The 18288-nt window shown below is 41.4% G+C and overlaps 1 protein-coding gene across 1 annotated transcript in view; it reads left to right on the forward strand.

Annotated features, from left to right (window-relative positions):
• The window catches only part of LOC306888078 (spectrin beta chain, non-erythrocytic 4-like), a gene marked incomplete at its 5' end in the record, with an annotated part of 69495 nt that overhangs the window by 45871 nt on the left and 5336 nt on the right, over positions 1-18288 (forward strand). The window contains 15 exons of the mRNA XM_079446207.1: positions 3715-3978; positions 5716-5940; positions 6023-6112; positions 6183-6461; positions 8493-8623; positions 8826-9030; positions 9135-9380; positions 10366-10500; positions 10641-10885; positions 14221-14407; positions 14877-14961; positions 15063-15259; positions 15737-16536; positions 17628-17688; positions 17771-18030. Of these exons, the coding sequence (XP_079302333.1) occupies positions 3715-3978; positions 5716-5940; positions 6023-6112; positions 6183-6461; positions 8493-8623; positions 8826-9030; positions 9135-9380; positions 10366-10500; positions 10641-10885; positions 14221-14407; positions 14877-14961; positions 15063-15259; positions 15737-16536; positions 17628-17688; positions 17771-18030 (3410 nt within the window). The remainder of the gene's footprint in view (positions 1-3714; positions 3979-5715; positions 5941-6022; positions 6113-6182; positions 6462-8492; positions 8624-8825; positions 9031-9134; positions 9381-10365; positions 10501-10640; positions 10886-14220; positions 14408-14876; positions 14962-15062; positions 15260-15736; positions 16537-17627; positions 17689-17770; positions 18031-18288) is intronic.

Genomic DNA, 18288 nt, shown 5'->3' on the forward strand with positions numbered 1-18288 from the left:
GCCGTAAAGGCTGATAACGAGCGCTATCATGCGACAAAAAAACAAACTGTAATGAGGCAGCGATCAGGGAGCTCCTCACTGTCCGCGCTGAATCGAAGATCATTCGCCAATTTAGTGGAATAATAGCGTTGCATTACACATCACATCCTAATGTCACATGTCTTTACGGGATCTTTACGGGTTGTGTGTGAACACACGAACAGATTCCGGAAAATCATGGCAGTGTGAATGAACCAAAATCAAACGATTACAGGACAAATCACGGCTCACATTTTCCGTGTATTTTCCAGAATAGCTGTGTGAAAGAGGCTATAAAGAAGTTGTCCCGGCTACTAGGCTATCGCATGTGAGGATCTTGCACGTGGCGGATCGTTTATAGCCTTTTCTCACAGCAGCTAGAATAATTAATAATACACACTATACTCATAGTCACACAATGCTGATGTTGTTAATATTAATCATTTGAGAATAAAGTATAACAATAATAATTTGCACGGTTAGATGTGATTTGAGCTAACCGATCGTTAGATTTAATTACCATTGCTAGCGCGATTTATGGTAATGCTTTTTTCCTCAGTTGGTCAGAACAAACGTGGCAGACTTATTACTTACTTGTTCAGATGGAGCACAACGCCACGCACAGAAGATAATTCCGCACTGAGCTGTAATTCCAGGTTTTCAAACAGAGGTGGCGACAAAGAGAAAAAACTTACGGACTGCAGCTTTAAATATCTATTAATTTCTATTGAAACTTGTATGTCAAGTATTTAAATATTTTTGCAATTAAGCATTTGTAATGAGGAATTATTACATTGAAAATATATTAACTTTAAATGTAATATTGAATAACAAACTACATTTAATCAAGCATTTTACATGTGCTTTAGTATATTAGTCAACACATCAAAATAAGTGTACAGTACTTCTTTAAAGAATGACAAAAGATTAAAACATTGATTTAAATGTACTTTACAACTTTTAATTTAATAAAGTCAAATTAAAAGTTGAAGTCCACACTTAAAACTTAAGTGTGTACTTAAGTGTACACTTTTTAAGTACACTAAAGTGGTATTTTATTTAATTAATATTATATTATCACCAAGTAGAGGTCTTTAAAAATATATACTTAAAAGATCTGAAGTACACCACAAGTCCACGTTCAATACAATTAAGCGCACTTCTTTTTCACAAGTGTAGTAATAGTGAAAGTAGCTAATAGCTTTAAAACTATGCACTGTTTATATAGTTCTAACTTTATAATCTAAATCCGGAGGCACAGATGAGTGTCTGAGGAACAAATAGACTTCAGCAGTTTTATAATCTGTGTGTGTCTGTGATAGAGCATCTGCACTCATCGTTAGATCAGCTTTCTCTGTCCTGAGCTGATCTGAAGTGACGCAGGTGCTTTTTTCTTTTAGGTAGGCTGGAGTCCAGACGCGGCCAACTGTACACTGTGAACTGATAATGACTAGTTCATCAGATTTAGCCAGTGTATTTTTTTTGTGCTTTTATTGCTAAAAGCAGAGATGGAGGATGTTGGCGTCACAACTGCCAATGCTATTGTTGTTTCCATATTGGAACATGTTGGCTTTTATGAGTTTGTTTAGTGTTGGGAAGTCTGATACGGTTAAGTGATTCCAGTCTTTCAGTTTAATTGAACTGGCTAAAAAAAGATTAATTGATTCAGTTTGAGTCATGACTCAGCCAGTTTACTGCATAAGTTCCATTTTACAGTAAAATTTTTAAATGTGTGTGTGTGTGTGTATATATAAATTATATATACAGTTTCTCACAGAAGTGAGTACACCCCTCACATTTTTGTAAATATTTTATTATATCTTTTCATGTGACAACACTGAAGAAATGACACTTTGCTACAATGTAAAGTAGGGAGTGTACAGCTTGTATAACAGGGTAAATTTGCTGGTGGATGTTAGAGACCTTGCGCTCCTCCACCTTCCGTTTGAGGATGCCCCACAAATGCTCAATAGGGTTTAGGTCTGGAAACATGCTTGGCCAGTCCATCACCTTTACCCTCAGCTTCTTTAGCAAGGCAGTGGTCGTCTTGGAGGTGTGTTTGGGGTCGTTATCATGTTGGAATACTGCCCTGCGGCCCAGTCTCTGCTTCAGTATGTCACAGTACATGTTGGCATTCATGGTTCCCTCAATGAAGTGTAGCTTCCCAGTGCCGGCAGCACTCATGCAGCCCCAGACCATGACACTCCCACCACCATGCTTGACTGTAGGCAAGACACACTTGTCTTTGTACTGCTCACCTGGTTGCCGCCACACACACTTGACACCATCGGAACCAAATAAGTTTATCTTGGTCTCATCAGACCACAGGACATGGTTCCAGTAATCCATGTCCTTAGTCTGCTTGTCTTCAGCAAACTGTTTGCGGGCTTTCTTGTGCATCATCTGATAGCCTGATATATGATAACCATGCAGACCAATTTGATGCAGTGTGCGGCGTATGGTCTGAGCACTGACAGGCTGACCCCCCACCCCTTCAACCTCTACAGCAATGCTCATACGTCTATTTCCCAAACACAACCTCTGGATATGACGCTGAGCACGTGCACTAAACTTCTTTGGTCGACCATGGCGAGGCCTGTTCTGAGTGGAACCTGTCCTGTTAAACCGCTGTATGGTCTTGGCCACCGTGCTGCAGCTCAGTTTCAGGGTCTTGGCAAACTTCTTATAGCCTACGCCATCTTTATGTAGAGCAACAATTCTTTTTTTCAGATCCTCAGAGAGTTTTTTGCCATGAGGTGCCATGTTGAACTTCCAGTGACCAGTATGAGAGAGTGAGAGCGGTAACACCAAATTTAGCACACCTGCTCCCCATTCACACCTGAGACCTTGTAACACTAACGAGTCACATGACACCAAGGAGAGAAAATGGCTAATTGGGCCCAATTTGAACATTTCACTTAGGGGTGTACTCACTTTTGTGGCCAGCGGTTTAGACATTAATGGCTGTGTGTTGAGTTATTTTGAGGGGGCAGTCAATTTACCCTGTTATACAAGCTGTACACTCACTACTTTACATTGTAGCAAAGTGTCATCTCTTCAGTGCTGTCACATGAAAAGATATAATAAAATATTTACAAAAATGTGAGGGGTGTACTCACTTCTGTGAGATATTGTGTGTGTGTGTGTGTGTGTGTGTGTGTGTGTGTGTGTATATATATATATATATATATATATATATATATTCATACACACTTATTTTGTGTTGAATAACATTGTATAGCATATGTAAAGTAATTTTAAGTGTAGGGTGTTATTCAATATTACATTTAAAGATAATATATTTAAAATGTCCTAAATTGTAACTTTATCATTAGAAATGTTTAATTACAAATATGTTTAAATACATGCCATACAAGTTTTATGAAATTACATATTAAGTTGTAATATTTAGGTAAAAAAGCACTGTTAGGTTCAACTAATTACATTTAATAAACATTTAAATTATAATTATAATAATTTATAAATAACATGCAAATAAGGATCTGAAAACATATTCAGCTAATAATTCAACTAACAGTGAATGTATTTATTTCTTTTTTTAACAAGGGCAGCAGTGTTTGGGAATCCTATCTGGAAGCTATCATTTATTTTTGCAGTTCCATTTTGTGCCACTAGTGGAACAGAAATGAAAGTTTTCACTTTTGAATACTAATGGTTTTCTCTCTGTTATCTAAGGAGGGTCAGCGGTTAATGCAGGAGAAGCCGGAGCTGAGCGCGCTGGTGAAGAAGAAGCTGGAGGAGATCCGTGAGTGCTGGCAGGATCTGGAAAGCACCACACAAGCCAAAGCCCGGCAGCTGTTCGAGGCCAACCGGGCCGACCTGCTGGTACAGAGCTACTCCAACCTGGACCAGCGACTCGAGCAGCTTGAGGGACAGCTGGCATATGTGGACTACGGCCAGGACCTGACCACTGTCAACAAGCAGCTGAAGAAACTACAGGTCTTTACTCTTATTTTACAGACACATGTATCAGCAGCTTTCAGTTTAGAAACGCTTTGTGTATCAAGATGATGTTTCCTCCAGATCTTGCTTTTATTTTTGATCTGTCAGATTGCTGTTTGCAACGTGCCTTTAATTTGCTCTTTATTTCTTTCCTGTGCCGAAGACTTTTATTTTATTTTCCACTGCTGCATTCACTGGTAATATGAGCCTCCTCACTGTCCACCATATGAGTGTAATTCATTTAGCTGGTGTGGCTCTCCTCTCTGACAGCATGCCATGGCTCTCAGCTGATCTGAGTTCAGTTTCAGCTCTGTCCCCACGTCACTCCACCCTCATCACCATCAGCGGTATTGTACATCTTCATTTCGCTTTCTTGATTTGCACATGCCCTCTCTCTTTCTTCAATTTGCTTTTACTTTCTTTGAATTCCTATCAGTCTTCACCAGAATATATTTCATATGTGCATCATAGGTTGCGGTCAATGCAGAATTACCAGTCCTATGAAGCGCCTGTGTATGTGTGTGTGTGTGTGTGTGTATGGGAGTGTATGGTTTTTATTGTGTTATATTTCCTGTCCTTTTATACATCAGCATATTTCAAACATTTTGTCTTCAGTAGCATTTACTGTAATTAAAAATGTAGGCTCTCTAAAATATATATATATATATATATATATATATATATTAAAAAATGTTAGCTCTCTGTCTCTCCATTTAGGTATGCCAGTCAAAATTAAACATTTCAAGAGATAATTCTGATTCTAGATTCCTTTTAAGGTTCATTTGCATTTTTTGTAATAGTAGTAATAATATGCAGTTATTAATAACAATGCAGTACATGAACTCTCATTTAGTTTTGGCGTTAACTGTGTTTAAGTCAATGAATCTCATTTCAGAATGAAAATAGCAATGGTGTGTTTGTAATAATAGGTCACAGGTTTGAATCCCATTACTGTAATTACTGTAGCCCTTGATATATGAGTTTGGATTGGTCATTTACTCTGGTTCACTTCTTAATTTATGTAACATCTGACCCCAGTGGGTCACGGGCGGCATGCGGATCTTTCTTTAAGCATTCAAAAGTTTGGGTTTGGTATTTAGGCTGCATTTATTTGATCCAAAATATTATTACAATTTAAAATACCTGTTTTCTATTTTAATATATTTTAAAATGTATTATTTTATTAACTTTAAAATTGTATTTATTTTTTATATAATTTCCTGTGATCAAAGCTGAATTTTGAGTATTTATTTGAAATAGAAATATTTTATAAATTATGTCTTTACTGTCACTTAATAAATGTAATGGATCCTTGCTGAAGTATTAATTTCTTTCTAAAAATCTTTCTGACACCAAATTTTGAATGTTTATTGTATATCTTTGCAATCATACCTAGTGTAATTTGCCATTTTTAAGGAATTAAGCTTTTTACAAGCACATTTTAACCTTAATGAGCGTTTTCTTTGCCAGTTTGAAAAGTTTATGATGATGTCATAACTCACTTCCTGTCTCCTTTGGTCTTTCTGGTGTTCTTCCTCTCCTCTTTCCCACTATCTATACTGTCAACATTTTTAACTGTGCTCCACTGTACTGAACTGTGTATTTCTCCAACCTTCTCTCTTTGACATCCACCTCGTTCTCCTGTCCTTCTTTCCTGTTCTACACTTCAAACAATCTCTTCATTGATGTTCTTTTGCTCATTCGTCATGCTCACTCCACCTTCACCTCTAACAGACGATGGAGTGTCATATGGAGGAGTGGTATAAAGAGGTTGGAGAGCTGCAGGCGCAGGCGGCCTCCATCCCTCAGCAGGGGCAGGTGATTGAAAAGGTGTGCGAGAGACAAGCCGGGGTGGAAACGCGAATTGTACGACTGATTGAGCCTCTGAAAGAGAGACGTCGTATCCTGTTGGCCTCTAAAGAAGTGCACCAAGTGGGCCGTGACCTTGAGGACGAAATTGTGAGTCTAGCAACCTCATTATAACTATTAACTTCAATACATTTTGAAATGTGCAACATGTTGTGAATGTGTTTGTCCGCAGTTGTGGATGCAAGAGCATCTTCCAATGGCCACTTCTCAGGAACATGGCACAAGTTTACAAGCTGTACAGCAACTCATGAAGAAGAATCAAGTAAGACAGCATCAAAAAACTCTACTGAACAGAAATGTGAAATATGTTTCTCATGGTCATCTCGTCTCAGAGTCTGCAGAGAGAGCTTCAAGGTCATCGTGGACGTGTGGAGGATGTTTTGGAGAGAGCAGGTGTGATCGCGTCCATCCGCAGTCCAGAGGCAGACAGCATCAGGGCCGGTATGGAGCAGCTCCATCAGCTGTGGGAGGTGCTGTGGACCGAGACCGAGCACCGGCAGCTCCAGCTGGATGTCATGTACCAGGCGCAGCAGTACTACTTTGATGCAGGAGAGGTGGAGGCCTGGCTCAGCGAGCAGGAACTGCACATGATGAATGAGGAGACGGGAAAGGTAAGAGAAGAGAACAGACAGGTCATGTGGGGGCAGGCAACACCAAACAGCCATACTGGGTAAAATATTGTTTAAATATAACAGTATCAAATAAATAATAAATAACTCTAATCAACAAAATGTTAGCTTTCTGGCTCGTGTATATATACACACACATACATTATGTACATTATATATGGTATATACAGTACATACACCTCAAAAATATTAAAATTTACGTTTATGCATTTAGTAGATTCTGTTATCCAAAGTGACTTACAATAGAGGAACATAAGCAGTTCATCAATCAATCAATCAATCAAACTTTATTTATAAAGCACTTTAAAAACACCTAAGTGGACCAAAGTGCTGAACAGAAAATAAAACTCATACAAACATAAAATACAATTAAAACAACATTAAGAGGCAACATAAAAAAACAAAAAAAAAAACAAACCATCAACATCAGGTGTCAAAGGCCAAGGAAAAAATATATGTTTTAAGAGACGTTTTAAATAAAGACAATGAAGAGGCCTGCCTAATGGGCAGAGGCAAATCCTTCCATAATTTAGGAGCTGCCACAGCAAAGGCACGGTCCCCTCTAAGCTTACGCTTTGTTTTTGGCACATTCAGGAACAGCTGATCAGCTGACCTGAGAGAACGGGTAGGCATATAAGGGTGTAGCAGCTCAGAAATGTAAGGTGGGGCAAGCCCATTTAGGGATTTAAAAACAAATAGAAGAATTTTAATTTGAATCCTAAAATGTACGGGCAGCCAGTGAAGCGAAGCCAAAATTGGGGAAATATGCTCATATTTACGTGTTCCAGTTAAAAGACGCGCTGCAGCGTTTTGGACCATCTGCAAACGAGCAACAGGGGATCCACTAACCCCCACATACAATGCATTACAGTAATCTAGCCGAGTAGGAACATGGATCACTGTCTCAAAAAGTTGCCTTGGAAGATATGGCTTTATTTTGGCCAGCTGCCTCAGTTGGAAAAAACTTAAGATTTAACTACTGCCCTGATCTGACTGTCAAACTTAAGATCTGTGTCAATTTTCACCCTTAAGTTAGTGATGGTTGGCTTGATGTACTGAGCCAAGGCACCTAAATCAGCCAGAGGGGTCCCAGTGGTCCCACCAAAAACCATCACTTCTGTCTTGCTTTCATTGAAACTGAAAAAAATGAAGAGCCATCCATGCCTTTATATCGTCAAGACAATCAAGTAACGGTCTAATTGGGTCATTTTTTCTAAGTGGCACATAAATCTGGCTATCATCCGCATAACAATGGAATGACAAGCCATGCTTCCTGATTATTGAACCAGGGGGGAGCAAATAAAAAGAGAAAAGGAGAGGGCCTAAAACTGAGCCCTGCGGTACCCCACAAGAGAGAGGAGCCGAAGAGGACACAGAGTCATCACAGAGTTCATCACAGAGTCAACAATATTCTCATAATAAACAGTGCTAGTTTTATTAGAAATCTAGGAAACAAGTTAAAGCAAGGAAAATTTTGAATTTTGAATCGTGAAATTGTTTTTTGAATTGTGAGTAAAATTGTGAATAAAAAAAGTGTTGCAGAAATAATTAATTGCAAAAACAATTAATTGCAATAATAAAATCATTAATAATGAATTAATTGTAAGAATATTTAATTATATATATATATATATATATATATATATATATATATATATATATATACTATATTTGTAGAATACAATGCTAGGTTTATTGAAAGCTAGACTAGAAAACACAGAAATGCATTTAAAAAATGTAAAATGTTGTAACAATGATTATAATTAATTATAATAATTCATATTTAATTATAAATATTGTTTATAAATACATCATAATTTATTTGTAATTTTTTTTGCTGGGGCCAGGGAAATTGTTGAACCATTTTGGACCAATAATGTTTTTAAGACACGTTTTTAAGGACTTTACTTTCAGGCAAGGATACCTAGGAAGTTTTCTGGGATGCTGCGATGTTATAAATAGATGATGACATTGTAGTAATGTGTATCTGATCGTTGTCCTCTCTCGCTAAAGGATGAAGCCAGTACTCTGCAGCTGCTGAAGAAACAGCTGGCGCTAGAGCAGACCATAGAGGACTATGCCGAGTCCATCGGGATGCTTTCTCAGCAGTGCAGACAGCTGCTGGAGCTCGGACATCCACACTGGTAAATGTGCAGCAGTACTCACTGACCCAATCAAACATACAAACACACAACAAACTTTTGGCTTATCTAGTTTCACTTTTGTGCAATCACAGATGCCATTCTTTGTACTCCAGTGACAACACCTTTCAAGAGTAACAGATTTCACAGATTTTTTTCCTTTGAATGAAATCTAAGTATGTGTGTGTGTGTGCTTGTGCCTCAGTGAGCAGATCAGTAAGCATCAGTCTCAGATCGACAGGCTGTACGTGTCTCTGAAGGACCTGGCAGATGAGAGGAAGTCTCGTCTGGAGCAGCAGTACTGGCTCTATCAGCTCAACAGAGAGGTGGATGAACTTGAGCAGTGGATAGCAGAGAGGGAGGTCATCGCCAGCTCCACTGAACTCGGACAGGACTTTGAGCATGTCACGGTCAGTTGCTTCAGCTATTTCATATTTATCTGCTCTGAAACATGATCAGCTGTAGCTCTTGTAATTCTTCCGTGGTTTCTTAACAGTCAAATCCTGATCCTCAGATTCTGCAGGAGAAATTTACAGAGTTTGCATCGGAGACTGGGAGCCTGGGGCAGGAGAGGGTCACAGCTGTCAACCAGATGGTTGATGAGCTCATAGATTACGGTCATGCGGATGCAGCCACCATCGCTGAATGGAAGGATGGGGTGAACGAGGCCTGGGCAGATCTGCTGGAGTTGATGGAGACGCGAGGACAGATGCTCGCTGCTTCACACCAATTACACAAGTTCTTCTCGGACTGCCGAGAGGTATGAAGAAAGAAGAATTCTGATTAATTAAGTCATCTAAATTGAGTGGTTTGCTAAGGCCATCATTATTATGACTAGTACTTATACTTAACTATCACTGTCACTATTGCTCATGGGGTTTTCTTCAAATGCTTGTCTATTAAACTATCTGCTTTATTGACATGCATCCATCCAAGCAACCATATAGCAATGCATTAAGACAGCGTTTTTAAAAAAAGTTGCCACCCTTTTGAAAAATCCAGCAAATGCTGGTTAGGTATGTTTTGAAGTACGGCTGCTGGTTTGAGCTGGTTTAAGCTAGTCCTTAGCTGGTCATGAGCTAGTTTGACCAGGACATGACCAGCTAAGCACCAGCTCAAACCAGCAGCCATGCTTCAAAACATACCTAACCAGTATATGCTGTTTTTTTCAACAGGAGAGCCAATGCCAGCATTTTCATGGCCTCCAGAATATTTTGTTTTATGAATATCTGAATGTGCAATTATATGTCAGAAGAACAGAGCTTCATGCATTTTTTCTTTATCAACAATGTGGGCAAGTTTCCTAAAAAAACATTTTGAACAAAAAGCTAAGAAATATGCATTTTTGTCGAAGACTATATCTGGATCGGATTCAGAACGATGATCAAAATGTAGATGGAGTAGATCTCTTTTCTGGAGTAGATCTAAACTTTTCCAAGAATGTTGCATGGGCAGTGTACTTGATATTATTTGTTGGATTACAGTCCTAGTTTTCCTTAATGCCCTGGGAAGATTTTTGTGTATATATGTTTTAGTTTTAATACTGTGATATATGTGGGATAATGCTGAGGTATGTTTGTTCTTCTGCTGCAGGTGTTGAGGAGACTGAGTTTAAGCTCTGTGTGTGTGTTTACTGTGTGTACATGATAAATAGAAGCATTGCTCATGCTGTATGAGAGCTTAGACCACATTGGTCTCATGTGTCTGCACTCATGTGGAATTACATGAGTGTGTGTATGTTTCAGGTTTTAGCACAGATCGAGGATAAGCAGCGGAGGTTACCTGAGGTTCGCGCATGTCAAGGAGGCACTTCAAATACCAGCACTCTGCAGAGACTTATGCAGACTTTTGAACATGATATTCAGCTACTTGTTACACAGGTGAACTGATGCAACACATCCTCATGCAAGGAGTGCAAAATAAATATGTAAAGTTTGTAGATAGATCGCTTAAATACTTGATGATAAAATACAGTTCATGAGAGTGGCAGCATTTGTATAAAGAGGGTTGTTTTCCTCAGGTAAGACAGTTGCAGGAGAGTGCAGCCCAGCTCCGAACAGTTTATGCCGGGGAGAAAGCAGAAGCCATCGCCATGCAAGAACATGAAGTGATGCAGACATGGAAAGAGCTGCTCATTTCCTGTGAGGACTGCCGAATGCAAATCACTACAGCGACAGACAAGTTACGCTTCTTTGGGATGGTGCGTGATCAGTTGATGTGGATGGACAGCATCATCTGTCAGATAGGAACTGGGGAGAAACCAAGGTAGGACACATGCTTGGACACTTGCTCTCTGCTTATAGGAGCTCATTAAGGTGCTTTATCATTGTAATGCATGAATGTATGCATCAGGTCAGCTGAAGAACAGCCAGTGTGGCTGCTGGAGTGTACTAGAGGTATCATACCGTGAGCACAAATAAGTGATAAAGTGGTAAGTGCATGAACCACAATAGTGTTTATACATCATATTATGATTAAGCGTACTAGTACCCATTAGGAACACTGTATGGGAACGCAATAGATCTGTTAGCAAACTTACTGAGCTGCTGTGTTGTCCAGTACCTATATAGGCAACTACCTTCTTGAAACACTAATTTATGTGAAATGAACAGAGGACTTAACGTAGAAATATTCCAATAGTCAATATTTGATTGCAATGGAGTTATTGTACATGCAAGTATGCAAGGTATTGGAGTAAAGGGTACATGCAAGGTATGCCAAAAGATGTTATCATAGTATAATATTGCTGGCATTGGGAGCACACCTAAGATGCTTAGGTCTAGGTTGGCAGCTTGCTAGGTTTTGGAACAGAGCTATAGCGCATATATCAGAATCAGAATGAGCTTTATTGGTCAGGTATGTTTACACATACAAGGAATTTGTTGTAGTGACAGATGCTCCACAGTGCAACAGAAAGACAGCAACAGGACAGGACACAGATAATAAAATAATAATATACAAATATCCAAATAGGCAATGTACAAAGCAGCAAAAACACAATATATAATATAGACAACTATGTATGTACAGGTCAAGTATGTGCAAATTAGAAATGAGAAATAAAAATAAAATAAGTGAGTGTGGTGAATGGATAATGTATTATAGTTGTGTGTTCCACGTTTATTGTTGAGTGTTCATGAGATGGATTGCCTGAGGGAAGAAACTGTTCCTGTGTCTGGTCGTTCTGGTACACAGAGCTCTGTAGCGTTGACCAGACGGCAGCAGTTCAAAGAGGGAGTGTGCTGGATATGAGGGGTCCAGAGGGATTTTACCAGCCCTTTTGCTCACTCTGGATAAGTACAGCTCTTGGAGAGTGGGGAGGGTTGAACCAATGATTCGCTCAGCAGTCCGGACTACTCTCCGTAGTCTTCTGAGGTCAGATTTGGTAGCTGAGCTGAATCAGACACTTATTGAAGTGCAGAGGATGGATTCAGTGATGGCGAATTGTTTCAGCAATTGTTTCAGCAGCTCCTGTGGCAGGTTGAAATTTCTCAGCTGGCGAAGAAAGTACAACCTCTGCTGGGCCTTTCGGACAATGGAGTCAATTTGAATATCCCACTTCAGGTCCTGGGAGATGGTGGTGCCTAGGAATCTGAATGACACAACTGCAGTCACAGTGCTGTTCATGATGGTGAGTGGGGGAGAGCAGGGGGGTTTCTCCTGAAGTCCACAATCATCTCCACAGTTTTGGAGGAGAGCTGGGTTAGTTTATTCTGAATGGTTTCCGTGATGATGGTGTTAAAAGCGGAGCTGAAATCCACAAACAGGATCCTCACATAAGTCCCTGGTCTGTTGCAGGGTGAAGTGCAGTCCCATGTTGACTGCATCATCCACAGACCTGTTTGCTCTGTAGGCAAACTGCAGGGGGTCCAGTAAGGGTCCGGTGATGTCCTTCAGATAAGCCAAAACCAGTCTTTCAAATGATTTCATGGCTACAGACGTTAGGGACACAGGTCTGTAGTCATTAAGTCCAGTAATTTGGGGTTTCTTTGGGACAGAGATGATGGTGGAACGTTTGAAGCATGAGGGGACTTCACACAGCTCCAGTGATCTGTTGAAGATGGAGGCCAGCTGGACAGCACAGATTTTTAGGCAGGCTGGTGACACACCGTCTGGGCCTGGTGTTTTCCGTCTTTTGTTCTTCCTGAAGACCTGGCACACATCTTCTTTGCTGATTTGAATTGTAGGTGTGGGGGAGAGGAGGGTTGCTGGAGGTGTTAATGGTTGTGTGGAGAGGTGTTCAGGGCGGGTGTGGGGTGGTTTTTCAAAACGACAATAAAACTCGTTCAAGTTGTCCGCCAGGTGTTGATTCTCCAGAGTGCTGGGGGATGGTGTCTTGTAACTGGTGATATACTTCATTCCTTTCCACACTGAAGCAGGATCACTGGAAGATAATTTTTTCCTTAGTTTGTCAGAATAATTCCTCTTTGCCACTCTGATCTCCTTCCAGTGTGTATTTGGCCTGTTTATACAAGACTTTATCCCCCTTTCTGTAAGCATCTTCTTTGGCCTGATGGAGCTGTCTGAGTTTTGCAGTGAACCATGGTTTGTCATTGTTGTAGATTAGATGAGTCCTGTTAGGAATGCACATATCCTTACAGAAACTGATATAAGATGTTACAGTCTCTGTGAGCTCATCCAGATCGATGGCAGCGGCTTAAAAAACAGTCCAATCAGTGAGAGAGAAACAGGCTTGTAAGTCCCGCTCTGTTTCATTAGTCCATCTTTTAACAGTTCTTAATACAGGCTTTGCAGATTTAGGTTTCTGCCTGTAGAACGGAATAAGATGAACCAAACAGTGATCAGAGAGTCCTAAAGCTGCTTGTGGAACCGAGTGATATGCATCCTTTATTGTTGTGTAACAGTGATCCAAAATATTACTGTCTCTGGTGGGACATGTGATGTGCTGTCTGTATTTTGGCAGTTCGCGGGAGAGATTTGCTTTATTAAAGTCCCCGAGAATGACTAAAACAGAGTCTGGGTGATGTTGTTCTGTGTCTGTGATCATATCAGCGAGTTTCTGTAAAGCTGTGCTCACGTGCGCTTGCGGTGGAATGTAGACACTCACGAGAATGAACGAGCAGAACTCCCGCGGCGAATAGAACGGCTTGCAGTTCATGAAGAGCATTTCTAGATCTGAACAGCACATCTTCTTTAACACAGTTACATCTGTACACCACCTCTCATTGATGTAAAAGCACATCCCGCCGCCGCACGATTTCCCCAGTGATTCTGCGTCGCGATCTGCTCTGATCAGCTGGTAATTAGGCAGATGTAGTACGCTGTCCGGTATGTCGCCATTTAGCCAGGTTTCCGTGAAACACAGAGCAGCAGAGTTCGAAAAATCCTTATTTGTACGGGAGAGCAGAAGGAGTTCGTCCGTTTTGTTGGGTAGAGAGCGCAGATTCATCAGATGGATGCTAGGCAACGCCGTTCGAAATCCGCGCTGACGAAGCTTCAAAAGTGCGCCGGCCCGCTTCCCCCGCCTGCTCCTCCTGTAGCGTTTGACCAGAGCTACGGCTTCTGTTGCTATTTCTTTCTATGGGCAGACTTGGCCCATGTATTCTTGCTCAAATAACTCTCTTTCCTCTCACTGTCAGCTCTTTCCTCAGAGCTTTAATGGGATATGGGGTCTCTGGTGCTTGCAGGGACGTGTCATCTGTGGAGGTCCTGATGAACTATCACCAGAGCCTCAAGAGTGAAGTGGAGGCCAGAAACAAGAGCGTCGTACAGTGTATCGAGATGGGCAAGACTTTACTGGCCGCCCGTAACCCTGCATCAGAAGAGGTGACACAAAACAGCAAGCACAACCTGTTCAGAAACTATTGGAAATTTGAAATCATTGCAAGGCCCAAAACATACCCCATGCATGTTTAATTTCATGCATTGTTGCAGTACAAAATGTTTCAGACTGCAATCACATATTGCATTCTCGACCTTGCCAGAAGGGGTGCTATATTGTGTATTACCATAAACATTTCTTCTACAATCAATATTCTCTTTCAAAAAGTTGCTTGAAGTTGGCATGTTTTTAAGTAGCGACACGAATAATAATAATCACCCCTGAATACGGTGGTTTGTTACTGCCACAGCAATGCAAGAAAGCACAATAAGTATGTACAATGTAACTGCCTGCATTTCTGTCTCTGTTGGTGTACTTGTGTAAAGTATGTTTCTTGCCTAAGAGATGATGACTAAAAAGATATTCCAAGCTGTCTTCTGTCTGTACCTGACTACGAAGTATTGACTGTTTCAGATTAAAGAAAAGCTGGAGAAGGTTTTGGCCAAGCAGCAAGAGCTCACTGAGAAATGGGACAAACACTGGGAAGAGTTGCAGCAGAGTGGGTGAAATGAGGCTAATGGAGAACAAACATTATTCATAAATTATGTAATCGGTGTCATGTGCTTCCCAACATATCATTCTCTTTCTCTGCCTTCGCAGTGTTGGAGGTGCATCAGTTTGCTCAGGAAGCAGTGGTTGCGGAGGCCTGGCTCACTGCTCAGGAACCCTTCGTAAGTAGTAATGAACTGGGCGGCAGCGTGGATGAGGTTGAACAGCTGATTCGCAGACATGAAGCCTTTCGCAAAGCTGCGGCCACATGGGAAGAACGCTTCAGCTCTTTACGTCGTCTTACCACAGTAAGAGAGACCAGCCAACCAAGCCCAAGGGGTGTCCAGTCCTGCTCCTAGAGGGCTAGTGTCTTGCAGAATTTAGTACCAACCTGGCCAGCACATTTGCGTGGAAGTTATTCTGAAGACTTTGATTAGCTGGTTCAGGGTTTTTTTTTTTTTTATTAGGATTGGAGCTGAACTCTGCAGGATAGCGGCCCTGGAGGAGTATGATTCAAACACCCCTGAGCAACATTAAAAACAGTAAAACAGATCCACACTGATGTTACTGTCATAACATTCTACTTGCAACTTGTGCAGTTTTTACTAGGTGGAAACTTTTCTTTAATTTTACCATAGTTTGAACTTGTCAATAGACTACCTACTGAAATTCAAAAAATGTCACTAAAACGTAAATTGTGTATAGCATAATGTCTTTTGATAAATGTTACATAATGGAATTGTGGGTGTATAAATAATAACACATTCTCTTGTTTAACGATTTAGGTAGAGAAGATAAAAGCAGAGCAGAGTAAGCTTCCTCCAACTCCCTTGCTGGGACGGAAGGTTTTCTTGGACCCTCAGGACTCTTCTCCTGCTCGCAGTAGCCCTTCCTCCATCATAAGACAGACCATATATGAGCAGGGTGAGCCCCGGGTGGAGCGCATCACACCTCAGCCCTCTCCCTCTTCCGTGGCCCACAGACTGGGTTCTACTGTGGCCAACTACACTCCCATCATGAATGGAGCTGCTACTTATCGCCTTCAGGAAGCCAGGAATGCTGGGATTGTTGGAGTGGCTGCAGGACTGGGCACTGTTATGGAGCACAAGGTCACCCAATTGCGAACGGAATTCAAGATCCAAGTCCCACAGCAGAAGTTCGAACATATCCATGAGGCGGTCCACCCCCTGCTGGAGAGAGAGAGGGAACAGGAGCGGTATCATGAGAACGTAATGGCAGAGGTGGTGCTCCAGGAGCCAGGCGGAGGAAGGGAACGCCTTAACAGCATGGTGGGAGGGAGTGGGAGCAGTCGCTCAGAGCTGCTGGTGGAGCAGCATCCCCCACCGAGGGAATCGCGGATGGAGAGACAACTGTCTACCGAGCAGCTGATTCAGGCACGCAGGGACGAGCTGCCTCAGGAGGTGTGGAGAGAACGAACTGAGAGGGCAGAGAGGAGGCTGGAGAGACAGACATCTAGTGAACAGGAAGGCCATGAGGTGCGGCGTAGGGACAGACACCGACCAGAGAGACAGGACAGCAGCGAGCAGGAAGCCAGGGAGCAGTCGGACAGACGCTCTGGTGGCGGGTGAGTGACTGTATTTGTGATCACAAACAAACCACATTACAAAAGACATTACAAATGTTACAGTATTGCTGATATATACTGATAGGTTGAGATTCTCTTGAAGGTGAACATCACCTTTAAGCTTCCACATAAGTCACTAAGTCAGTTCACAGCAAGCAGTGGTTCAAATAAATTTTTCTAAGAAAACTTTTTCTACAGATTACTAAGAAAACTTCTTGACTGCAGTTCACATTCACTTTTCATGATCCAGTCGATTCTTGACGGATAAATTCTTCTCGTACATTGCCTGTTGAACTGTTTAACCTGTCACATAAAGGACGTAAAAGGATTGCAAATGCTTTCCCATATTAGGGGCTTTCGCACCGGTGGAACCTTTTCATAGTTCCTAGAACTATTGGTGGAAGTTTGTACTTTTTGCCGTGTTCGCACCGCAGGAACTGGGAACGGTTTTAGTTCTAGGAACTCCACTTGGGGGAACTAATTTAGCTCCTACTTCAGAGTAGGGTCTAAAACAATTACATAGGAAATATCAGTGACGTAAGTGTGTGCTGATTGGCCAAACGCATACAAAACACTGACTACTCAGCATTTTTAAAAAGCCATGTAAAAAAAGATTTACTCCACGAACATTGAAAATAGCAATGATGGAATTTAGGTACCTGTTGTGTGCAGTGTTGTGTTCTTTTCTCAGCCTCGATGAAATGTAACACTGCAAGTTGTCATAGACGTTTTAGTCAGAATTTCATGCTCTTTCAGTAACGTAGATAATGTGTTTACATTTCAACTCTGTTATCATGAAACCCATGACACACAACAAAAACAGCTCAGATCACGGCGTCCTCTATTCACCAGTTGTTGATGTTTGTAAAGAGAGTAAAGACGTCGCTGTTGGCTGCTTTAGAGTTCTTGATGTCAGTGCAACCACGAAAACGGCCAGAGGGGGAAATTGATTCTCTAGAAACCAACATGCTGGCTAGTTCCTAGAACTGAGTTCCTAGAACTATGCGGTACGAAAGCCCCTATTGACTTTGAAGTAGCCCAGCAACTTTTTTCTGTTCATTCCGATCAAAATGTCCCTTTTATGTTGGCAGGGACAAAAGGTCAACGCTAGCTGAGATTGTGGAGCAGCTTCAGGAAAGGGAAGCAGCACAGGTGTGTGGACAATCTAATGTTTGTGAATCTTGTTTTAAACTACATTTTATCACATGTACATTACGGTTTATTTCCAACTCAGGCCCGAGGAGAGATTCCACGTCTACCGAATGGTTTTCCTGAGAAGTCTTCTAAACTGGACCGACCACGTGCTCGCGACAGACCCAAACCGAGAAGAAGACCACGACCCAAGGAGCCAACAGCTGGTGAAACACGACGCTCAAGGTCCGCACCAGCCCAGAGCAGCCCACAAGTTCCCCAGCCGGTTACCCACACGGCCCAGCATGAAGGGTTCCTTTTCCGCAAAATAGACATTGAAGGCCAAAAGAAGAGTTCAAACAGGTGGGTCTTTGTGGTCTAAAAATGATGGGCACATGGCATGGAATTAGCATGGAAATGGCTAAACCAAATATGCCAATCAGTATGATTGGATATTCAAAGCTATGCTAATGTTGATATTAGCATTGTGTAGGCTATTGATGCTTAGAGCACTAACATTTGTTATTACAAGGCAGCTCTTATTTTCTTTCACCAAGTTTAAAGTCAAAGTGGGATATGCTTGAATGCTTTATGAGCCTAAAATGTTTCCTGAAGTTAAAC

Source organism: Barbus barbus (genome assembly GCF_936440315.1).
Source record: "Barbus barbus genome assembly, chromosome: 22".
In the NCBI taxonomy this organism is placed as follows: domain Eukaryota; kingdom Metazoa; phylum Chordata; class Actinopteri; order Cypriniformes; family Cyprinidae; genus Barbus; species Barbus barbus.